The sequence below is a fragment of the Prorops nasuta genome, unplaced genomic scaffold (genome assembly GCF_024137725.1).
Source record: "Prorops nasuta isolate Cenicafe-Biocafe unplaced genomic scaffold, Cenicafe_Pnas_1.2 PNAS00011, whole genome shotgun sequence".
NCBI lineage: Eukaryota > Metazoa > Arthropoda > Insecta > Hymenoptera > Bethylidae > Prorops > Prorops nasuta.
The window spans coordinates 1069805-1095875 of NW_027116808.1; the positions used below are offsets into that span (position 1 = coordinate 1069805).

General features: G+C 43.9%; 2 protein-coding genes across 7 annotated transcripts in view; both read right to left on the bottom strand.

Annotated features, from left to right (window-relative positions):
• Positions 1 to 21943, bottom strand: part of tmod (tropomodulin) — a 40518-nt gene extending 18575 nt beyond the window's left edge. For 4 of the 6 annotated variants that reach the window (XM_066734328.1, XM_066734330.1, XM_066734327.1 and 1 more), the window contains exon 1: positions 21441 to 21943. In XM_066734328.1, the coding sequence (XP_066590425.1) occupies positions 21441 to 21611 (171 nt within the window). In that variant the 5' untranslated portion in view covers positions 21612 to 21943. Of the gene's footprint in view, positions 1 to 2882; positions 3164 to 9491; positions 10116 to 21440 lie in introns of those variants that run through there. The other 2 variants (XM_066734329.1, XM_066734331.1) reach the window with 2 other exon arrangements.
• A 162-nt stretch (positions 21944 to 22105) lies between these two features.
• On the bottom strand, positions 22106 to 24288 carry LOC136777771 (methylthioribose-1-phosphate isomerase). The gene is made up of 5 exons (XM_066734333.1): positions 23999 to 24288; positions 23226 to 23461; positions 22932 to 23140; positions 22639 to 22847; positions 22106 to 22551 (listed from the first exon to the last, which is right to left on the bottom strand). The coding sequence occupies exons 1-5, from the start codon at positions 24155 to 24157 to the stop codon at positions 22282 to 22284; spliced, it is 1083 nt and encodes a 360-aa protein (XP_066590430.1). The 5' UTR covers positions 24158 to 24288; the 3' UTR covers positions 22106 to 22281.
• Positions 24289 to 26071: the final 1783 nt, after the last annotated feature.

A 26071-nucleotide genomic window follows, 5' to 3' on the forward strand; every position in this document is an offset into this window, starting at 1 on the left:
GAAGCTGCGAGAAAGAGACGAGAAAAAGCGTATAGGGATCTGCTTTCTGGGAAGTATATAGTTTAAAATTAAATCCACGCCTCTCTCGCGCAGACACGAGCGAGTCTAGCTGCGATCACGATGACAGTCGCGAGTGAGGAGACTGTGAGAAAGCGAGCAACGCTCTCGCTCCTCGGCGAAAGAGGAAAAAAAAAGCGGAGAAAGACCTTTCGTGTCCCGTGCGTGTCTCTCAAACGATGTTTATTTTTAGAAGTCATTCATTTCTACGGAAACTCGCTACAATTCTACCATTCCGCTATATTTTTCCACACATTTATACTATACATATATATATATAATAAACATTAAAAACTCCACTCGAACTATTATAACGAAAAATATCGCTTCCGATCCAATTTCGCTTTATAACGAGCCATTGCATATACATGCACGTTCGCTTGCAAAATATCTCGCAGCAAAATTTTCCACTCGAGAAAAACCAATAATTTCCCAGACACGCGCGACTATATTCTTATATGTATATATGTATACGTATAGAGTGAATGCGTTTTCGCGTTAATTATAAATTATCGACAAATTAGTAGAATGTGGCAAATCTAATTAGGAGCGAATGACGTGAAGTAGAGGGGAGGGGAATGATGGAGCAGTATGGCAATTACGAAACTGCAGTCCGTATAAAGGCGACGGTTGAGTTGCGCGCGTATCGTACGCTATATACGCTACAGTCCGGCGTCCACGCTGGGAGGAATTTGAGGTCAAAATCGAAGGTGATTTCCACGTGCCATTTTAAGCACTTGCCGCATTTCAGCGGCAATTGCAAATTGCGCTAAATCTACCAGAACTTGCGTATAAATGCGTAAGGACACCGCGCGTCCAAGGCTACTCGTTTCACTCGCTGCTGCAAAAATTCGCGCAGTCTCCGCGATGATAAAACTCTACATATATATATATATATATATATAGGCGAGCGAGTATTTAATTAAGCTTGTTCGTCCGTTTACTCGGATATTCTCGCCCGACCAACGCTTTTAATTGCTTCTATTGTTCGCCGGGCCATTAATACCGCTGGCGGAAGGTGGCAGCGGCGGCTAAGCATAACAGCTGCGAATTAGCACATAAATATGTAATTTGACCAAACGCGCACCGTTACTTTACCGCCACGTTAATGTCATTATTACGTCCTTCCAATGCACTGTTATATACTCTCGTTACGCGTTACTGCGACTTGCCGTTGGCCTGCCAGTAAAACCGAATATTGCCAAGCGTATCTCGTTCCTCTATAGCGTACATATATATATATATATATATATCTAGCATGAAAATGAGAGAACACTGGTACACTGCGGCATCTTCATCACCAATAATGCAGGATCATCCGTATACACAGCGTTTTTAACGCAAAAGAGAGAAAAAGCGTAAATTTGATGAAAAACTTTCCAACGCGTATCAAGGGCGATCTAACGGTGATAACGAAGCACGGGATGCACAGAGAGCTGTATATATATATATATATATATATATATATATATACACTCGATCCGTTATTCGCACGCTCGGCGAGCAGTCGAATCTTTCGTGCGTTTCGTCGGCTCGGCAATTGTGGTTTTTGCCGATGCCATCCCGATCGACTCTCCACTCAGATTTCCTTTCGCGTATAGAAAACAGAAACTCGACGCGAGAGTATCCAGCCGCGAAACTTTCCTGATCAAACGAGTTTTCAGCGTTAACGTTGGTCCGCAGGGTCGGGTGTCTGTGATTCGTCGTAAGAATAAGCTCGAGATACTGTGTTTTTAGCGAATATTCGAGATTCGCAGCCGAGAGATCGCGTTAACGTTCTTCCTCTGCATCAGCTATTCGCAGCGTAAACGGACGATTTGTGTTTTAATACCGCTGGTGGCTTCGGAGCGATGGGCGACATCGGCGCTATTATTCTCACTTGGCTACATTCAAATTACATTAGACCTCATCTTGCATTCGCCTGGCTCTTTCGGATCCACGATGATGCTACTACGTACAGCGCACGCTGCGTAAATTAATGTTTAACGACCGTTACACGCGGTTTGCGGGGCTCAAAGTACCGGAAGTGCCGCACACACGGTTTGCGGTATACAAAGACTCGTCCCTGTAAAACTGCACCAAACGAAAATGTGCCAAGTGTCGCGTATGCCGACAGGAGTGGCTCTCTTCTGCATGATACGAGGAACGTTGAAGAGCCTTCAATTCCACGTCAACGTTTTTCATCCTCAGAGTTTTCCTATGAATTTGGAAAATCGTCATTTCCCCGAGTTTCCAGTCTGTCTCTGACGATTTTATATCAATTAAGTGCTAGTTTTTGCTGGTAAAATTAAGGAAGAACCGATTCTTCTCGATTTGTGAACATAAAACTTCTCATTGGCAGAGATCCAGTCTTAAAAACTTTGCAGGGAATGGGAATGACAATGATCGTGCTTCGAAACGTAGCAAAGATCCGCTATCGTGAAAGTATATCAATCGTTGCAGCACTATATCTAGGCCATTATATGCAAAGTCCTTCGAATGCTTTATTAACGATACCGCGGATACCATGAAAAATATTCAAGGAAACCCATTCCATTTGCACCACTTGTTCCACCGTTAAGCTCCTAACGCGTACACTCGTGTTTCAAATACCACTCGATATTTATATCATATATCTACGCAATTTGTAACGATTGATCAAATACTCGAGTTACGCTAGGTCACTGGATAATCGGAGCAAACAATGTCAAACCACTACATTGCGCAATCGTTAATTAATTATGCACGGTCATGTTTGATTCGTAGCTTCGAAAGGTTTCAATGGTATATGTGTGTAGAGCGAGCGATTGCTCTGGGTAGAAAAGGAAAGAAAAAAGTGTACTTACGCGTTGTGTTAAAGGTCAAAGTGCAACAATGCACGTGGTTCAAATGTCAGATTGAACGGGTCCAGAAATCTCGTAATAATTCACCAGAGGAAAAGGACGCGGTCGATCAACAATGCTGCTGCATACATGTATTAAATTATCGTGGAAAAAGGACACGCGCGCGAGAGACGAGATGAAACCTCTGGAGAGCTGGACTGGTACTAAACAAGTGAGTTTTATGCTAGAACCTCGATGAGTGTACCCGAGGTAGTGGTATCAAGCGACATACTAGTAGCAAAGTCTAGGAACTACCGCTGGCTTTGTTCAAACAACTTTCACTCCGTCTTACACTAGCTGCTTCCCATAATAAAAACCTCGCTACTCCCCTGTCGACGCTCAACCACCGAGAATCCTCCTCTTCTCGCGCTTTGTCCAAATGACCTTGGATTCGCAAAAATTCAAACTTGGTCTCTTCCGAGATTTTCAAACTCCGGTAAAATTCTGTAAACATCGAATGAACGCGATAGAGAGTTTACGTGGTTATATAGAGATGGGACTTTGGTGAGAGTTTTTCAGGCCTTTTTAGTGGCCTAGTGCATCCGTACCTAACGGTTGTTATGGCAGAGCGATGAGGTCATTCCTCGGCCTCCCGAGATGATATCATTCCGATCCCAGCTGAGCAGCGAGTTTGGTCCGTGTTTACTCGTTTAGCCAACGAGGCTCCATCAAAATCTTTCACAATCCATAAAAATACATCTTATATGTAGGAGCATCTCCTTCTCGCGTGGGCTGCGCACTCCACACTCCGCAGCTTCGATAAATTATTTCCGTCGGGAGAAAATATAATAATCGCGATCGATTCTCCTGGGACTCTGCGCTGCGCGCGGGCCGATAAGGAGGTCACGGCGAAAGTAACTCGCTCGTTTTTAACACTCGCTTTTTTCCCCCCAAGAATTCCATTGACTCGTGTGTGAATCGGGCCACTAATTTTCTACCGATTAAAGAAAAGATCGTTATTTATATACCGTAAGTGGAACGACGGCGCCGTTGGAGCAATATGGCATATATATATATATATATATATACTCGCATGGTGCACATGTGCTTAATCGCAAGAGTCGCGATGATTTTTCAGGTACTCTCCCGAAGAATTTCTAAAGTCATTCGACAGCTGCGAAGCGAATATTCCGCCGTTGTGCGGTGGCAGTTTATTTTAATGTTGCGAAATTGCTCGGAGCTAGGCGGATTGACATAGAGAGAGAGAGAGAGAGAGAGAGAGAGAGAGAGAGAGACGAGACGTCACTTGCGTCATAAATAAATCTTAATTAGCAGCGGATAATGTTAGATTACAATTATGATCGCATCCCACGAAACACGCGTTTTACAGAATATCTTAAGAAGCAACATTAGCATAATGGCTATATAGGCGAATCGTCACCCACGAGTGTATACAGCGCAACGTCATCCGTGACTGATTGCATGTAAGGTCAAAAGAAAGGAATTTTTAATACGAAAGAGGCACACCTGAATATACGCGAACAATCGAATCTATTGTCGTGCAAAGTAAGACTTTCTATTGCTCAAGTTCCCACGCATGAGTCTTCGACGATGGTCAGCCATTTGTAACGAAGCAGCCAACTGCTAATAGGACAGTCCGGCCGACAACGGTGGAGTTGCGAACCGAAAGACGAGTCCATTGTCTTCGTAGTTGGATAGTTCTATTCAAAATGCAGCAATCTTAATAATTCCACCATGTGTAATTTCTCATTAGGAAAACGTTCTAAAAATATTGGCACAAGTTGTACTCGACTGCACAAGCACCACCCAAGCCCTGGAATAGAGCACGCAGTGTCAACTATATAGATTTCTTCGTGTTTCAACCACACAGCTCGAAGCATCATCGTCACGCGAGTGCCTATTAAATTTGTTCGCGAGGAGATCTTTCGGAGAATCGCGTTGAATTCAATATTTACATTGCATGGTATCGAACGATCCCTCTAAGCGATCAAAGCTTCCCCACCCGAATAAAATAATCTTTTATTTATACAATTAAATTTTTTACAATAGAGCCATTCTTATACTTTGATCCACCTTTGACCAGATTCTGCAAAAGTAAATATACACGAGGTGATATTCTTCGTATATTTAAAAAACAGAATTAAAAACTGCGAGATGACATGTCATTTTGGTCGAAGAAACTGTTCGGTGATCATCTCATCGACGATCATCATGATAAGTTTATTGAAAGGAGCTTTATCAGTGGGATAGGAATTTATAAAAGAACGGGGACAGGCTGATATTCCGCGCACGTCACTTTGCTTTGTTAAGCGGAACTGCGGAAGGAACGTTGAAAACACGAGAGAGAGAGAGAGAGAGAGAGAGAGAGAGGGAAGGGTTCTTTGTCCCTTAATTCTCTCGAAGGTGAGTCAGCTGCATTTAACTTGATTTAAATTCCTCCCCTCGAGTTTTTCACGAAGGCGCGCCAGCGAGTCGTACACTGGACGCTTAAAAATCCATCGGATAAGAAGCGTCCGGCTGGCTCGATAGAAAAATCTCCAACGTTGTACAGCGCATTATCGAATTTGCATGCGAGATGCGTGCTGGTACAGAGAAGAGCGCAGCGTCACTGTTCAAGGTCGAGCGGGTTCCCTAAATATCCCAGTGAATCGATCGGACGATTCGAAATAGCAGCGCTATTCGCCGGAGTATTTTTATAAATTTTGGGATACGCGTAGCGTGCAACTCCTCTCCTTCTACCCTCCTCCCCCCCCCCCCCCCCTTCTTTCCCTCTTCCCATCGAGCAAAGATCACGGACCCGGCTGGAACGGGAAATGCTACTTTTACGATCGTCCCTTATTAAATTCGTCATCCGCTCTTCTCTCTCTCTCTCTCTCTCTCTCTCTCTCTCTCTCTCTCTCTCTCTCTCCTCTCAATTTCTCTACCTGAGAATATCCAACTGTTAACTCCGAGTAATAACTCCTCCAAGTTCATCCAGCGTTTCGTCGTCAAAATGCATTTTATTGGTAACAGTAAAAAGATCCCCCTCCCTTTCTTCCACCCTGAAGAAATATTTAAACAAACGAGCCACTACACTACGAGGGATTCGACAAAAGCTCTTCCCCGAATAAGCGGAAAAATTCCTCAAATTCCTGCCTCGCGATCATTCCTCCCCTGCGCGAAGCTCTCGTTTTTTTTTTTTCCTACCAGCCACCACCGTCAATATTATCGTTGGCTATACTCGCAGATTTCTCCAAGATTCCCCGTTTTTCTCGGTAAGAAAAAGAAGCTACGGATCTTGACGCAAACGTCCTTGGAGATGTTTAACTGGGTGGATTTTCGCTGGAAACCATCTTCCATGTTAGGATTAATTTTTTTCTTGCAATTTTCTTATATATATATATATGTAACGGATGGCTTGCCTCTGCGTCGCGTATACGATTCGAAATAGGAGGGTTTGGTGTATTTTGGCAGATCCCACTCGTTCGACGGCGGACCGGGATTATTTACGAGCGATCTATTAATCCTTTTCGCGGGTGATCGGCTTCCGTTGCCAGGATAAATTTTTGGCCAGCAACTAAGTAGGAACTTGTAAAACGATGAATGTCAGCCGGATGGCTATGCTATATATATATATATATATATGTATAGGTAAACGGTCCAACATTGACAAATATCAAAGTCGTTTACCTCATGCCGAACGCGCCAAGCTGCCCCGGCGAGGAGAGCTCCTTCGAAACCAGCAGCTTTTCTTTATTATCCGCACTTTCCAAGATTAAAGGACTCACGCCTCGTTTTACGACTCGTAGTATATTCTCGCCTTAAAAATCAAACTACGAGCGAGACTGTCCTGAAATAACCGTTCGCTAGAGGCCTCTACTGAACTCGCAAAGATTTACATTTATGCTTCATTGGAAAGGAAACTGCAAAACTTTATTTACTTGCACATTACGTGGCTATAAATCTTCCCTTTCTTAAAATGAAAATTTCATTTTGCAGAAGCGTCAGGAACGAGGTTTGATTAACGATGATTTCAGCAATTCGTGTATCTCGTTCGAGTGAAATCCTCGAGTTGCCACGAGAAGGCGATTGTATACAAAAGATGCTTCTATATAGATGATGCGACTGTGACAGCAGTTGACGCGTTGGTATACCAATGCCAAAGAAATCGAGTACTTTGTTGTTGGACAATGAAATTCGAACGAACGTGTCTGGTTGGGGAGCCTCTCAAGATAGCATTTATAGTTGCAAAGTATTGTAAAGTACAATGAAAGAAGTAATAAATTCGAGTTTTGTTCGACAAACTTGGGACAAGGGTCAACGTACCATATTCTTTGTCCAATTGGTACAACTTGATGCAGAAAAGAGATAGTGCAGGTACCTAATTGAGACATTTTTTAATTACATTTAAATCTATAAGAAAGAAAATAGTTTCCTATTGAAAATCACAGCAAGAACGATTCATAAAGAAAAGTGTCCCAAGGTTCGAGGCTCTCCCTACCCCAAATAACTTAATTTTCTCTTCTTTATTCTAAATACTATAATTATCGTCAGAGTGAAAGTAAAGTGGGTATAACCATAGGCGAAACTAGGATTAAGAATTGGAATTAAAACCGAGACTGCGGAGGAAGACTGTGAGACAAGTTGTTTGCGGAAATCTTCTCAGGCTGGTTCTGAACTATACAACAATGTCTTCTTTGTTTCGAGTTGATCTCTTTAAGCGATTGTTGGCTCGGTGCCAGAAACGTTACGGGCAATAAACGCTCCACTGGATGGTAATTGTTGCTCTCGGCTAGATAATCGCGAATATTTAAATTTGTTCCATTATCTGGAGTTGGATTCTGATTGGAAAAAAAACTAAATAAATCTCTCCTCTCTCTCGCACACGTTATATATATATATATATATATATATACGTCGACTGGTTGCTGATAATCTCGATTGATCTCGATCTTGGCTGAAATCGATCAGAAGCTGACGAACGCGTATTGGAGTTTCTTTAGAGAGACTGCGAGAGAGACTGAGAGAGAGAGCACAATTATAGATGCCAGTTGGAAGACATAAGAGACCGATAAATTCGAGTGAAAATTATGCAGCGATTTAACTCGAGTGTCGTCCTTGTATGATGTTTGTTCACGCGTGGCGTTCGTTGTACCTGGACGCTCGTAAATCTTTCATAGCCTGACACGGTGATTTTCTTGCCGCTATTTCCGGAGACCTCCTGCACCGCTCGCCACGATACTTACTCCGTACACGAGACGCATGTACATCCCGATCCGTATAAGAGAGCTTCTTACCCTCCCCCCCCCCCCCCCCCCAACAACAACAATAACCAGTCGATCTCTTCATCGACGTTACATCCGCTCGAAACATTTTATCGGCTGTCGGCCGTCACACGGGGAACCGACACGCAGCGATTGAAAAGGTTTGACGAGTCGTAAACTACATCTTAAAGCTCGATGCTAATGTCACTCTGGTCTGTTCATCAGAGCCAAGAACTCTCGCGTCAAAGATTATAACAAACTTGAGAATAAATTCCCTACTATTTATCATTCGCATTTAAATCATTTTGGCACGAAATAGAAAAGATGAAATTAATTTGAAAATTCCAGGAAACGGAGCGTGCAACTATATATACATATGTATATCAGAGATGGAAAATGTGCAGATATGTTAATTCGAGCGAGGGTCGCGTGGTTGCGTCAATGCTTCTGGTATTTCGAGCTTTTTTCCCTTGTTATTTTTCCTTTGTTGTTTATTATTAATTTATCGTAGTATTATTGTCGCTTGCGAGCTGACGGAGCCGCGCCAAAATTTGACGCATGGCGTACAGCATACGTTGCTCGAGGGAACGTGCAAATCGCGAGGCGTTGAGAGCTCCGGAAAGTATATTTACGTGCGTGGGGCATCGCGACGAATTTGCAAAATGTGTGCTTTTTGCGCAGGAGGATCAATCTCGAGCGGGCGAACGATGCGGGGCGCGGAAAAATGTTAATTTTCTTTGGTGCCGAGCCGAGCGGGCCAGCACCCTGGCGTTTACAAATCGGACCCTGCCGGTAGTGCCTTCCTTTCTAATAATTCATACCTCTCGCGCATTTACGATTTTCCACGCATGTTTATCGCTGCTTCGCTCGGACATGCGGATCAGTCGTTGGCCCTGGCATCGCTCCCATAAACGCTACTGTACCACCACCACCACCACCCCCCCCCCCCACTCCCCCCTCTGCATCCCACCCCACTACTACCTACACCCCCAACGACCTAACAAACCCACGCGTCACTCTTCCAACTTTTCCTGCAAACATCACCAAATCCACCATAGCAATATTCAACGAGTATATGGATAAATAAACCTCGACTCTCTGATGAAACTCTATTCCGAAAAAAAGTCCTAATTTCATAGGCGACTCGAAGGCAGACAATTTTCACTGGGTAAAATATAACGTTACAGAAGCTGTTTCGCATTTTCACGTATATCCAACCTGTAAAATCGTTGGCCGGATTTTTCGTTGAAATAATATAATAAAAAAAGAGCGGGGGTCTCGGGCCCAGAATTAGCGCAGAAGCGAGATATTCTTTCGCGATGATTCGTACAATTTGCGCAAGAATCGTTGCTCTCTCGAAGAATCTCACCTCCGGCGGTGGAGACCATCTTCTTGTAGTCTTGGTGGTGGTTTTTCGAGTGGTCCTCGTGACCTGAGATATGGTCTCGTGGGGAGAGTCCCAGTCTTGAAACACCTCGGTGCTGGCCATGGTGTCTCCCACTAAATTCTATGTATCCTTCGGGCGTGTCGACACTTTCACGAGGGTCTATCCCCCCTCTCGATTGGTCCTTGAGAATCCTCCGCGATGCGAGGAGCACACTTACTGCTGTATACAGCTTGTCTATTTGTACGTATCGACGTATCGAAGGACGACGAGCACTGGAAACTTTTCACCCCTTCGCATGGAAAAGGGGAAACTCTTCGGTAGCGAACTCACCGACCTGCCAGACATCGGCCAACGATATCTATATCGCAAAGCGAGGGAGGAGAAGCGTCAAGTGCGTCGATCGACTCAGTATCGTGGCCGATTTTTTCGGATGGGAAAGTGGAGAAACGTTTTGAATTGGACGCACTCGGGCCATGAAAGCCTTCCGCCAGGCTCTCCACGGTTCGAGGTGGAGCACGCGTAGCGCGATTCTCTGGCGACTCGAGCGACTGGCCTAGCAATTCGTTCGTTCCGGCTCTCTCGCGACGGACTGCCGCACGGCTCGTGAAACTCGTCCGCAGTCCAATTCCAGAAATACGGAGAAACGTGTACTTATAATTAGGACGACGTTGCCGCCACCAACGGCGACGCCTCACGCCGACCACGTCGACGTCGACGTCGACGTCTCTCGATGCCGATACGCCGATGTCCCTTTCGACGCCCCGTCATATTTTTGCAAACTTTCTCTCGCGTCTCCTTCTATCCTTTAGGGATTATTTTCAATTTATGCATTTTCAGTGATAGTCGTTGTGAGAAGGTTGCATTTGTATATAGGAGTCGCGAGAAGAATTTAATTCGTATATAATTATAGGAATACGATAGTCTTGAATATTGAGTTTAATAACAAAGTTTTCGGTGATGCGTAAGTACAAGATTCGAGCTTATTTTCATTTCGTAAGGATCGATTGGCCGAAGGAATGAGTTTGAGGTGCCAGGTTCGAGTATCGTCAAGAGTGAATTTTATAAAACTATAGATTTTCTGTAGGAATTAAAAAATAATGCAAATAGGACGTGTAAACTTTTTAGTGGTATATTATACATGTAGAATATTATGTATATATTTCTCTTGTTTTTATACGATACACACACTCTGCGTTTGTATGTAATGTATCTAATTACTCGAATCATTTAGATTTCTCTTAATCATATAATTTTGCTGTCCTAATTTTTGTACAATTGAATATGTTTTTCGCCAGTGAGGGCACGCTAATGCAAAAAACCGAGTAATTCTACGCGTATTTTGTGTTTTACAAAAGTTCCTAGAATTACTCTCTTTGCACACGTATAGTAAGCTCTCGAGTCATCGCGTTACGTTACAATCGACCATTGAAAATAAACGAGAGCTTCCCTCCCATTCGCGCTCTCGTTTATTGGGGTGACGGCCACGTTAACTGGTCAAGAGCTTTAACTATATAGTTTTAAGTAAATATCTCGAGCGACCGTGTCTACGAATTTTTCTCGCGCTTTCGGGCAGAGCTTTAGATTCCCTCGAGTTTGCCGCACGTATCAGCGAGATTTGTTGCTTCATGGCTGTCCAGTGACGTCATGGCTCCAGACCTTGCATTTATGTGACGACCTCGTTTAACTCGTGACGCCAGCAGCGTGGCTATACGGCAAACGTTGTAACGTTTCTGCATCCATTGAATCAAGCACAGACGGCTTCGCGAGAGAAGCCTCTGGAAGAATTTTGCGTGATATTTGGACAGGTTTGCAAATTATTGTGGAAGAGTGGTTGTATAAGAATTTTGACGAAGAGGAGGAGGAGGAGGGAAAGCTTCTTTCGTACGACCGTACAGCTGGACACTGGTTGCATCGATGGAAAGGTGGTGGTACACTGGTGTACGAGATGTGGATGTAGCAGCGGAACGAATGCCTTAGCAGGACGATGCGCGATTTCTCTCCGCTGGTTTGTTTGCGAACGCAGAAATAATATTTGGCACGCGAATCAGTGGCTTCCGTTTATATAAGAGTATACAAGAGAGAGAGAGAGAGAGGAGACTCTCGCGATGAAGCTCGGTGTCCGATGGTCGCTTGTTTTCCTTTTTTTCTCTTCTGCAAGCTAGTCTCTTGGCCCTTTCCGCTCGACGCCTGTTTTCCTGGTACCGCACGCTTCCTTCCGCCATCCTATCGGTCGTCGATCGTTCAGACGCAGCTCTCTTGCGAAAGCAAAAACAGATTCTCTCCCCTCCCGTGTGTGTCAGGCCAGCCTTTTTTGGCCGTTGCACAGATGCACTTTGCATTTATAGTCCGCACGTGCGAGAAGAAAGTCTACGCGATCGTTATTTCTTCCCAAACTTGGAATATCTATTTTTACGTAAACTATATTTGCCCGTAGATCGCACTTTCATAGAATCGTGGCTTGAATCCGATAGCTGTATATGCGTGCTTCGCCTCTCCAAACGTAAATAGTGCAACATAACCTGTATAGCGTGCGTTGTATGGAAGGCTAATAACAGCATTAAACAATAACAATGCAAAAGTTAAATAAAGATAGCATTGAAATTCTCCCAGTACCTCTGACATTGATATAATTTTAACCGGTAGAGGCACATCGGTGTGTATTGTTTATAAACTTCCATCTAATTTATAAGGACATTTCTCTAAGGTAATATTTCAAATGGCGAGTGTTATACTATTCTTTCTAATGTCCAAAAAGCGCGCAGCTTGAATTTGCGAAGGTAATAAATATTGGGCAAGGTGACACTTTGCGAGAAAAGCTTCGTACCTTTCGCAGCCCCCGGATGCAATAGCTTTACGAAAATCAAGATAAACCGCAAATTCCGCGATAGGATCCTTGGCAAGAAGCACGATTTTCTCACCCAATAACAATAACGCAGTCTGTGCATACAGGTTTGGAAGTTTTTCCATATTCAATATAACTGCGATAAAACTTTAACTTGGATCTCCCTGGGTAACTCTAGGAGCTTTTCTGTCTCAAGATGAGAGACAGATATGTAAGAGTTGTATTATTGACCGTACGCGAAAAATAAATATAAGGCGTAAAACGCGTTAGCGGGCGATCGTTGAACCGTGACGCGGTTTTGGTACCATCAGCCAGTCGCGAGAGTCGCGGCGATCGAGCGTGGATTATATTTATAACGAGATTTTCGTTCGGCTGCTTTTCGCGCAGATGGCAGCACCATATGGTAATATTCGCGAGAGAACTTTCAAGCTCGGTTGTGCGAATACTTCCGGGACATCCGTCAGATGGGGCTCCCTGGACCCCTATCCAACTACCCAATCCAGAGAGAGCCAGCTCTCTCTCTCTCTCTCTCTCTCTCTCTCTAGTTCTATCACAAATACAAAGAGAGTACTGTTTCCAATTTTCCTTCGAGTTTTCGTGTGCCAAGAATCCCCCCCCCCCTCTCACCCTTTCGGCTTGAAAGCTTTCTACCAACATTGACAAATCGTCGGATGACGATAATACAGCCCCAGAAATTCAGTTAAATCTCCCCGTAGTACTTTCCTGCACGCTAATACCCTAACCCAAGTTCTCGGATGACACGATTTTCGAAAATCTTACTTTATCCCTAACCTCAATTGCTAAAGTACCAGTGTACATACAGGTAGATGGGTATATATTTGAAAACAGATTGATATCCTTCTCTCCAGCGAATAATGATTGCGCAATAAAGGTTTTATCGCAGGTAAATAAGCATTGCATTGATACGAGTGAATTGGAGGAAAATTACGAAGGTTGGATGCACAGTGACGGCGGGGATACAGTGAAAACAAGTGGTAAGTGGAAATTTGTCCTGCGAATCGTCGAAAACAGGCCCTAATGGAACGATAATACTGGCGCAATGAGATCGAACGGTAGAATTCGGCTAGAGGGGGATCATGCAGAGAGATCGAGAGAACGTCGGTAGAAGTTAAATTTATCGACGCTTCAACGCCGCTAAACTTCGCGGCAACGAATAACAACATCGAACTGGATAGCTGCGCGAACGTTTATAGACGCTTCTTGCTTTCGTCAAGGCCATTCAATTTCATCCTAAGAAGAGCGTCGGCCGACGATAATCCTCGCCGTTCAATGTATCCAAACACAACATTAAAGTCCACGAAGCTTTCAATATTTTCCCCATCGCCGCTAATTTATCCCCTGGCAAGAGCGTTTACAGTGAACGAATTGCGGAGGAGCCGTTGTACCATAATAAATCCTCGGACAAAAAATCTAGACTGCTGGCCAAGCGTGACTTGACATCTTCGACGCGTCTATTTAAAAATCTGCTGACTTTGAAAGTTTTTCTCAAGGGCTCGAGTATTTAAATCCTATCGTTAATTCCGAAGCTACCAGAATCAAAATTGATACGTCTCTGGCGCGCGGTCGGCTCTTATTCGCGTCTCATTACACTAGTATTTTTCTCTTTGCGCCCGCGGAAATTTGAGGAATTTTTAAAAGTCCGCATCGACATTGTTGGCGAAAGAGAGAGGGGGAGAGCGTTCGGAATGTCGAAAGGAATCATCGGTGAGCATAATCGAAAATTGATGTCAACTGGAATTATGCGTCAGAGGTGGAAAATTGAGAGGCAGGCAGAGTCGTCGTTGCGTTGGATGCGAGCTTTTCGTGAAATGTCGCATGATTGATGCGCGTTAGTCTTGATCAGACGTGTCAATAATTATACGTAAAATGGCAGTTTAAAAAAAAACTTGGACGTTTGCTCGCTTCCATATATCTATTTGTACATTATCGTCGCTTCTCACCGCACTGTTTTAATTATTGACGGATGTTATTAATGCCAGCTTCTAGCCGTCACTCATATTTACACGTAATACTCGATAATGCGGCTTCTAAAAATGGAGGTGGCGAGCATTTATCGTTTCGGACAGGCTACGCCAGGGGTTAACGCTCACCTCCATTGATGAGTCTGCAACACAATAATAAATAACGATGTATATCGATTTATGCTATAATTCCGGGGTTGGGATGCTGAGTGGGGGAGGGGAGTATCGGTAATTCCAGAATAAACGGCTTACGCGCCGTGTGTGGATTAATCTCTATAAGAATGATTATTTTTGCGGGCGAGGAGCTTGTTAAGCGTATACATATATATATATATATACATATACTAATAATATAGATGCACAAGAGTGCATGGAGTATAACAGGGGGAATATCGAAGCGACTCGGAGAGCGAAATATCGGCAAATAAAGGCCAATTTGGGAACGGATAAAGGATTGTTTGGTGCGCGTCGCTATCAAAGAGGCTGCGTTTCGGTAAATACCGCATGGTCGATAGAGTACAATAGGTTTTCTTGCTTGGCAGTCGCATAGCGAGGAACAAAATGGCATCGCGCGCGACACGCCCGTCGTGTTTGTAATCCAGTGCGGCATGTATATACGTATAGACAGAGCCAAGAGTAATTGTAGTCCCTAATTAGTGTCGCATTCTCGACGCACACTCGCTCGGGATGCAAAGGATCGAAGAGTATACCTATACGCAGCAGTGCACAATAGACAATCGCAGCATATCAGCCGATTCAATTGCCTCCACAATAACTTTATCATAACTGTGCCGAGGAAAATGCTGTTAAACTACAATCCCAATGGTAATTAAGCTTTAATTATTCCTACGTAAAACCCGACCTTTCATCAGTGCGCGCTAAATATTGAACCGGGACTAATAATCCTGTTACATATGGCATAAATAAATACTCGAATTATATATAATACTCTATCAATTGTTCCTTTGTTATTAAATATACAATACGCTTTTTTCTCCATTTCTCTCTCTTTTTCTTTTTTTTTTTTTTTTATAAAGAGAGAATTGGAGAGTGACGAGGTAAATTATTGGGAAGCTTAGATTTTACGTTTAATGAATGTTTAATTCGGTATATATAAAGTTTGAGGGAGGGAGGGGGGGGGGAGGGGGAATGCAAACTACATAGAAGAGAAGTTTCGCAGTCTTCGTCGATATGTGGGGGACGAGGATGGCTTTTGACAAAGTTTAATGCGAGTTTCCCATTGGTTCCTCCGGTGGCACTATATACTTTGGCAGATTATCCATCGTTCGCGTTCGCCAGAAGAGAGGAGAAGAAACTTTCCGTTGGACTATTAGGTAGCAGTTTGGAGTGGAACGTTATTTTTAATAGCAGCTCGATGAAGAGTCTCCCTTCTATCCTGCAGAGCCGAGTGTTTTGCGTCAGCGTGGTAGCAAGATGAACGGAACTGTTTTCTTTTCTGAAAGGAGGAAAGCCGCGCGCGTACCTATATACATATATATATATACATATATATATATATATAGATTTCGGTAGACTTGGACCTTCCTCAATCGGCCTCCGTTATTCTCGCGCTTCTTGGAACGAGAGTCACGGGGAAATCGATAAACTTTCACAATGCGCGTTTCGCGTTAAAAATTGACGAGGATGTTGGTGGAAAATTAAAAGCCATTTCTACTTCTCTGCCGCAGCGCGAAAGAATCAATCCGAGCGATCAATTATTTATCGAGCGCGATCCGACTTTTAGTCGCGCTGCTGCAGCAAAGCCAAATAACATTAATGTGGCTTCGACATATATATATATATATATAAAGCTCGCTTTTCCACCGCAGGAGCCCGTTCGCTCAACGATGACGGATTACGCCATTTACCTGAGAGCTCGGAGCTTTTACGAAAAATATGAAATGCGCAGGCTGATCGACAGGTGCGAATAATTCCTTTGGCGAATGGCGAGACCCGCAGGGGGTTCGTCGAACTCGCCGCGTAGCGTCGTGCCGCCGTCGTCGTCGTCGTCGTCGTAGTGGTGGTGGTGGTGGCCAAATGGACGCAGCCGTTCAACGCGAAAGCATTAAATAAATTTCCGTTCCACGCGGAGAGAGAAAGAGAGAACGCGTTACGTAAGAGGGGGGGGGGGGAGCGTACGGTCGGAGCAATAAGGTGACTTTTTATTCGCCACCGAGACTTATTTCCGTCAAGCAACGTTATTCAAAGAAACTTTTCGCCAAGGAGCCCACTCACGGTCACTCTGCAATCGATGAATTAAAAATACGATACACGTGCGGACCAGAAACGATGTATTTCTCCGTTTTTCTTTCTTCTTCTTATTTTTCTTCGGTTGCACGGTGAGCGATCGTTGCCTATTCGTCGAATGTACCACGGTTAAACCGTCGCGTCGACAATATTTCATAATAATAAAGCTAGGGTTTAAAACGCGAGTAGCATACATACGTATGGAACGTCGAATTGCGAAAATTGAGTGGAAAATTCCGATCGATTCGGAGGTGCGTATACGAATCCGATGGACGAACGCTCGAGCGAAAGCGATCTATTTCGAGGTTGGTCGAAGCGAATCGGTGGAGCGTGGCGGCTGAAGGGACGAGTCTCGCCGAGTGGCGCGCGCGCTAATTATCGAGACACGACTCGAGCGAGACTCGCGAGGCCGGAGGGACGAGCCAAGCTGGAAAGTGGCCGAGTCGGCCTCCGAGAATCGCCAATATGGTCCATCGATACTTTTCCATCGGCGCAGCTGTCGTCACGGCAATTATAGGCCTCGGCTGGATAGGCGCGTTTCTCTCTCCCAACGGACAGCAAAAAGCGTCGCGACGCGCGCGAGTATTGGGATTTTGCATAAAAGACGAGCGAGCGAGCGAGCAGGAAGAAGCGGGCAGAAACGCAGCTAGTAACCTCGAGCTGGGTTCGCGAGCAGGCGGTGACGGGCTTTAAATCGGGACGGAAATACGATAAGTGAGTGGTGGTACGTGTCGCGCGGGTCTCTTCAGCCAGTCGAAGATCGTGTCCGTTTTAACGCGAGGCCTAATGGCGTATTGCCGCCAATATAACGTATAACGAATTACCGTCAGCTGCCTCGCGCCGTACGCTCGACGTCGATCCTCCGAAGCGGCCATCCAGTTCTCTCGGCTTCCGCGAGAGTCATTGTCCTTGCGAGCACGCTTTCTCCCCGAGAGTATTTTCGTTTTTTCCGCGCAGAGTGCAACTGTCACTCTCGCGCGTGTGTGTGTGTGTGTGTGTGCCATTCGTAATACTGGACAGCCGGAGCAAACGCTCGAGAAGGCATAGGCGCGCCGCTGTGGTAGCTCGGGGGCGACGGGAACGATCGTGCCAAGTCCAGTTTGTTCATTCAGAATCGCTCGTTTTGAATAAAGAGCCGCGCTTTCGGAGCTCCTCCTACAATATTGTAGTACGTCAAGCGCGTTCCCCGAGCTCTCGAATGGCTGCGAAGCCGCACGGTAAATATACACGACGCTCCCGAAACAACACGCTCTGCAGCCTCCGCGCTTTATTTACCGACAAAAAATCTCTCGTAATTCGCGCGATCCCTCGGAGCGATACGCTTACACCGTGTACCGGCGTAAAATCACTCAACGCGATAATACGAATCCGAGGCGACGTTGCCAAGAAAACGAAATTCGACGGAGTTGCGAATCCGGATGTGCAACAGGTCGACCAACAACGCCTTATAACTGTTTCGACCCCTGCTTATAAATACTGCCACGCCGCTATAATAATGACGTAAGCGCGTTTGCTCCAATGAATTTTCCGATCGACGTCAGAACTCGGGACGGAAGTCACCGAATTCGTGCGTGCTGCCTCCCTTTTCCCATGCGAGATATATGCTTTAATTGCAGAGCGTGACGTCAGAGCCCGCCACTTGTCCAAAAATATACGTGGGCCATCTCGGTGTGCGATCTCTGCACGCTGCACAGAGTTATCGGATATTATTTTGTACGATCGTGGAAAGAATTGTGTTCGTGCGCGAACGATTCGCCATTCGACGCTTCTCGTTGTCCCTCCACGCATTATTGACACTGGCGCTGTATCACCAGTGCCAAAACACTCGTCCCCGTTGTTGCTTGCTGCGCGTGAAACTCTTGCGCAATTGGTAAATGATACAGTAACTCTGTTGTATTACGCACGCACCAATCCTATTTGGCGATTCGAAGGAAAATCTATAGCGCCAGTCGTGACGTAAGGCAGTTTAATTCAATTGGGCAAGGTGAAAAGGCCGAGACGAGCAAGGGCGAATTTTTGTCGCGAGCCAAGAGTGCCGTAAACATTCCGTTTCTTCGTAACTGCCGATTTCGTGTTTACGCGCGCGACGAAGGTATATATATATTACTTGCATACAGCGAGAGGGATTGGTCGAGCCTCGCTTCGAAGAATCGACAAATTCTCTCCGGGACGTTTTTCTTACTGTCCGAAACAAACTAACCTAAAAAAAAAAAAAAAAAAGTCGAGCGTCGCTATACACATAGTATACACTGTGTAGAGAGATCAACAGGTAGGATTGCCATAACGCTGGCATTCCCTGTTAGCCGAAGAAAGCGATCATTGGACAAACTTTCCTCCTCCCCACGAATGAGAAAGATTGGCAAAGCACGCCGATTGATCTACGCGAGTACCGGTCGGTATGGAGAGGACTGGATGTGGGGGAAGGTTAGAAATCTCTTGGAAAGTTGCAGTTTCATTGAATAAACGACGTGTGCTCTCGAGTGGTCCTACGATCAAATTATAAATGGATCTCGCGACGAGCAGCTTGACACTTTGAAAGCGCTGAAAGGAAAACGAATAAATCGCGTGCGAGGGCCTGAATTTCTCCTGATTTCTCAGCAACTGTCCACGGAGTGAAGCGTTGACAAATAACTGCGTGCACGAAACGAACTTAATTTACTGCTAGAGGCGGTGCAACGCCACAGGAACGTTTACCACCATAATTAACTCTTCGCAAACTGGCCGTTCCGCCTCGAAACGCAAGCAATCATTCTCCAATTTTTTCCCCTATCGCGTATACATTTGCCATTTGGTGCGTGCAATCGATGAGAGATGGCGCTGCGATGAAGTTTGGTCGATTTGTATCCAGCCCCATCGCGTGCCACGGCACACGGTTCGTACGTTAATTAGAAGCGAGCTTTACAAATCGATGTAGGAATGCTCCTTGGTCCTTCGATATACATCGATACGATTGTATAGAGTGAAAAGTGTGTGTCCGCAAGCTCGAGGAGGCACTCCTGGCGGCCTCGATGCTATTTTAAAAGCCTCTGGTCGAGCCTGCCGTTCGTTCGAGCGAAACTTACCGCAATAAAGCTCGGCACAGCGCGATCTATCGTAAATCGACTGGATTCGAACGAACGTAGTAGCTATATACTTTTAAGTCGCGACTTGTCGGCACTGGCCCGCGTTCACGGCACACCATTCACATTGGGCGTGGAATCCATCATCCTTTTATAAATACAAGAGCGCTGAGCTTGCTTGCTGGCTCTTCGTGTATACAGCATCGACCTCGTTTGGGCGATTTATTGCGTTCGATCCCTCTTTAAACTAGATTCTCTCTCCTTAACCTGATCCTCGCGGCTGACGCGAGGAGACGGTAGAATGAAGAATCTCGAGGGAATTTGTCAATCGAGAGAGGAAAATTACTACTCTGCTCCACGCGTTGTTGCTGTACGGACGCGAGGGGCTTTAGAATGAAAAAATTACGTGTGTTTTTGAAAAATCCACGTAACCGTTCTTAGGTGGGCGAGTTGGAAGGGGGGGGGGGGCGGAGAGTGAATAAAGAATCGGTGGAGCTTAGGAAAAACAACGATCGCTCATCGGAGAACTCCCGATAGTACATACATGCGGCGGTCGTTAAGCAGCAGCCATCTGCCGGATTTACGTCTCGCTTGCTTGTTTCTCTGTTCTCGCAGAGTGAGTTCGTTGCCAGTTCTAAAATCGTACTCGTGACAATGACGTAGAATCTCGACAAATCGCGTCCGATGTCTCTGATTTCGCTTCAACGCAAAGTACATACATTAGTGGGATTAGGAAAAAAGGATCGCGGAGCGATCGATTCGCTTTTAATTATACCTCCGGGAGGCGCGACTTCCGATCCCTGTTCGACCAGTCTGCTCCATTTAACGTCTACCTACTTACTCCTCTAGCGATATTTCGTCTATTCTTATATATCCATAAATCATTTACCATTGCGTCGATCGACGCTCACGAATGATTATTTATTCTGAAAATAAACTGAATTTCTAACGAAATTCGAATCGCGCCACCACCGTCGACAGATGTTCCTTGTCAAGTGCGACTCTCTTTTATAAAGCTTAGAATACAATTCGTTTGATTCTCCTTCGCGTTCGTTTGCTTTTTAAAGGGGGGGAGAGAGAGAGAGAGAGAGAGAGAGAGAGAGAGAGAGAGAGAGAGAGAGAGAGAGAGCCACGCGTACAATTGGTAATATAGAAATAAATAATAGCTGCTCTCCACGATAACGAAGCGCCAGGTTTTCTCTAACATTGTGTGTCGGACCGAGTCGCACGGTAAGCACAGACGTGCAGCGATAGCGAGTAACGCCAATCTCTCATTGTTCAATGAAAAAAGCTTATTTCTCGAGAGCAACGTGGAAGCTCGAACAATCAATCTCTCTCTCTCTCTCTCTCTCTCTCTCTCTCTCTCTCACTCTCGCTCTCTTTGGAGAAAGGGAGAGTAGATCGACTGTCCGCTTCGGTACAAAAGATACAACGGAAATACACAGAGTACAGAGAGACACCATAAATTAATTAAGATATAAGCATCGAGAGACTCGGGAGAATCCTATGCCAAATGTATGCGCTTTTGTGAAACTAGCCACAGATTTCAAAATAAATCTTGGCATTCGATTCTATATTTAAGTCCACTTTACTCTCTCGCATTTCCGAAGGTTTTAGTCGACGGACTTTGTAGAATTGAAACAACGATATTTTTGAAGTTGGGTCAATAGAATTCGGTGGTCGGTTGGTCGATAATGCTTTCTAGCGGCAGAGTTTCGGCTTTTAAGAGTACAAAACATTTGCTACCTCTGTCGCAAAGGAGCTAGTGGAAAGCGCATTATATGCATCTCGCTGTGCTTACTTCTTGAATTCTGTAGCTGGTCCGGATGGTTCTACGCTTGGTCGTGGTGATCTCATAACTTTCCTCCACTGTCGGGGAATCGTCATCGTTGTGGATGTCGTTGCTGCTGCTGATAACGATGCCCTCGTCGTTGGCCGTCGCTAAGACGGGACTCAAAGCATCTACTTCCATGCTGTTATTGTCCGTGTCGGCTTCCAGGGTGCCCGATGAATGGCTCTCGGAACGAATTGCTAAAAACCTTCACAAGTCAAGCTTCAAATTTTTATCCACCACGCGTCCTCTATCCTGAGCCGTCGTTCTTGGCCACCGGCTTGAGGAAGCACGAAAAAAAGAACTCGTAGAACTCTGTGTACGCGACGCTGACTATTCCGGGATCCTCGAGGTTCTGCACCAAGCGAAGGAACTGGCCGTACTAACCACCACGCTTGGAGAAACCCGCGGCACAAGTTCCCGCGCGCGTTACAAAGGCGAAAATAGAACCACTGTTCTTCCCTTAGGACCCCTACCGCACCTTACTCTTCTTCGCTCGACTTATTGACAACCTTATCATTCTTACACGTCCATCTCCTACTAAATTATTTATACAAACTGCGAAATATCGCTTCGCTCTGCTAACGCGTGCGAAAATCATTTTCTACTCGTTTCATTTCTCTCTTGTATTTATAATGCATCTCGTGCCCTGATTTATTAAACGTTTCAAAAATATATGTATATATTACCGTGGCTTTGGCTTTACCAGTATTCATACAAATATACAAAAATACAAAGCTTCTTATAGGGTATTGCATGTATGTGTACGTATTGTGCGCAGATTGCCTCGGCTAGTCCTACCAGGTAGAACTTATTTTTTCAATTTAATTAAATCCTCCGGCTTATAAACGCCAACTTCGGTAATAATGCCGGTAATCAGACTGGCCGGTGTAACGTCAAAAGCTGGATTCCAGCATTGTATTCCAGCTGCGGCGATTCTTTGATCGTTTATGTGCGTCATCTCTCTTTCCGAGCGTTCCTCGATCACAATATGATCGCCGCTTGGTGTGTCAAAATCAATTGACGTTCTTGGAGCAGCAACGTAGAAAGGAACATTATGATACTTTGCCAGTATAGCGATCTACAATTCAGTCGTTTATTGGTATTTCTCTTGGAAAAAAATATAATGATGTGTGCAGCCATCATAGAGGATTGTATAATTACTTACTTGATATGTACCGATTTTATTTGCAGTGTCGCCGTTTGCAGCAACTCTATCCGCACCTACCACAACAGCATCAATATTTTTGTTTTTCATTAAAGCCGCGACCATATCGTCGCATACAAGCGTGGCTGGTATTTTATCATGTACTAATTCGTAAGACGTTAAGCGGGCTCCTTGATTGTACGGTCTCGTCTCGGTACAATATGCCTGATCTGAAAATATGTATACAAAGGTACAATATTTTCATTGGTATCCACACACACACACACAGGCAGACATAAAATTATTCGGCTTACCTAAGCTTTCCTTGCTATGAAGGGATCTTATAACACCCAAAGCCGTACCATAACCAGCTGTAGCGAGACTACCAGCATTGCAATGAGTGAGCACTCTGACTAAATGATCTTTATGGACGGTACTTAAGATCTCTTCTGCACCATAATTACCAATCGATCTGTTATCAGATACGTCTTTTTCTAGCATCTCATCGATAGCATCTAGCAGCCTGTGACACACAGTGTTTAAACCTACATATACTTATTAATGTTCGATTCGAATACCTGAATTCATTCATGACAATAGATTAGAACCTTTTTTTCATTTCTTCAGCCGATATACTATTATCTTCGGTTAGTTTATTTAGAAGACTAATAAGGTATTCTGCTGCTGTCTTTATATTGACTGCTGTAGGTCTAGCTGATATTAAATAATTTAATTTTCCTTCTACATCTTGATGCAACGTCTTCTTGTCCATATAATTTTCTTTCATTATTTCAACAGCTAAGCTCAGACATCCTACCATTGCTATAGCTGGAGCACCTCGAACCTATAAACAGGGTATAAATATTTACATGTATTTGTTTATATGCATCATATATATTTGTCTTTATACATATATATTTGTTTCAATAAAACATTAAAGCACAATCAAAAGAGTAAGCAAATATGAAATAAATATATCTCTGCTTTCTATATTTATAGCATCATACTTATTACCAATCAAGTAACAAAACATTTATGTCCTTCAGAGGCAATTTCATAGAGCTAAATTATACAATCAATGTCAACTTCTGAGCCCACACTGTAAATTGCTTTAAGCAGACCTAATTTACTGAAATACTATACGACACGAATTTAATCGCCAGTCTGGATATTTACTTTTAGATAAAACTTTGTTACCTCGAGTATTGCAATTAGCTTATAGTTTTTCATATATATATAAAGTGCCAAGATATACATAGTAAGGTTATGAAATTATAGGTTATGACTTAAAGACACATAAAAATGTATTTATAGAGTGTGAATGGATTTAATGTACTGGGGGGTTTTGTGAATGACGCGAAATAAAGATATTGTTATTTACCTGCATTTTGTTGATAACTTTCCAGCCATCCTCCACTCCATTGACATTGACATATTTTGTTATTGCCGGTAATAATATTTGATCCAGCACTTGTAGCTTACCATTTTCCCATTTAATCGCCTGAAGCGTAACCTCGTTGAATGGAAGAATATTTGCCATTTTCGCACAATTAGACAACGTGGATCGGTGGATCTCCACGAGTGGCTAGATTATAATACGATATGAAAAGTTTATCTCTTCCAAGTAATACTACAAGCTATGGCTATAGGGGCTAACTAACGACGGTATGTGCTTATCGCTTTAATCGTCAACGCATGCGTGATTCTCGGGCTTCTGGGCTCTCAGGCATGTAAGCTGTCGAAGCGATTTCCTTGGGTTAAAAAGGCTCCCTCATTGGCTAAACAATTTCGCACGGAGAACGGCGAAAAATTGTTAAAAATTAACAAAATCATTTTAAACAATAGCGTATATATATATATATGGCAAATAAGATCCAGAACAGTGGCTTTAGCATCGAATCAACGAATGCATCAAATGCAACGATAGAGCAAGCACTGGGGAAGCAGGGAAATACATTTGGTGTCAAATGCACGTGTTTAATCTATCCTGCGCCCGTAACAATTCACTTCCAAGTATTAATAGCCAATTAAAATGTTTCAAGCTGTCACGAAACACGAGGCTTATCTCTTCATCCAATTGTTGCTGATATTATTACCTTCGATAAGCATTCATTTGTCGACGTAATTGACACGAGTGCTCCTACGTTAAACGCAAAATTTGCGAGTGGCAAATACCAATTTCTTTTTTTTAACAAACTCTGCAGACGTATATATGTACCACGACGAAACCAAGCAAATGAGCTTACTGCTCGATCAATTCCGCCGTATACGAGGTAGGAGCGGGAGGATTGAAAAATGTCACACGAGTACACAAATTCATATTCACTTTAATTAAATATATCTATGTACATTATAGGTACATCATAGTACATTTACCGTATGATAACTGTACAGCAGTAGCACTTTCAAATACTGTTCACAAAAATACATCGCATATAAACGAGTAATAAGTTTATACGCAGTCAGCCCAGGACTTGCAACGCGCAAAAGGATTATTCGCTTTTCATTGCAGTATACGACATATATACAAATGTTTAAACTCGCGCCGCTCGCCGTTGGACGAGCAAGCGGAGCTACAAAAAGTATAACTTAATATATATTTATATTTGTTTCTATATTTATTTATATCATCGCGTCAACGCTGTGTGGTGCCGCAGAATACAAGTCCGAATGGACTTTTTAAGTACCATCGAGAGACATAAGATTGATACTCTGATATCGATATTTATATAATTACACCAAATGTACGATAACTGTTATCCGATTCATACAATGCTTACGATACAAGAAACATATCGGTAATTGGCTATCGGAATCCGTCAGAGTCATAGCTAATTAACGATAATCAAACAACTTTGAGCTTTTTTACATATCTCGGTGCTCGAAACGTTTGGAGGATTTTGCACGAATTTCCACGGGATAGCAGCACCGAGTGTGGCTTTTTAACTCGCAGAAAGTAGGAGAGGGGAGAGGGGGATAAAAAATGATGAAAGAACGACAAAAACACGACATTTCTTTCGTAACTCTATACTCGTCATATTTAAAAACTACGTTCGGTGGATTGATTTCTGCTTCCCCGAATGTTTTACGAGGCGTACAATTTTTGCCAGTTATCATGCTTACGCACACTCATATATATATATATATATATATAGAGCAAACGGCGCCTCGAGTTTCGAGCACCCCTTTCACCTCGGCGTATTTACAGATATTCTAGGAATTAGAGAACTGAAGGAACATTTTTGGTATTCAGGGTGATAATTCGGTGTAACATTGGTGACCCGGTGGCGACGCAACGTCCAAGGGCGAATATAAATGTAAATTAACGCGCGCGCCAATGGAAGAGCAGAGATCGATTAAACTAATACGCGATTGGCTCTATATATGCGTGTTTACCGGAGAGGCTCGATATCAAAAGAGAGAACGAAGCTTTAAATTAGTTGCACGGAAGAGC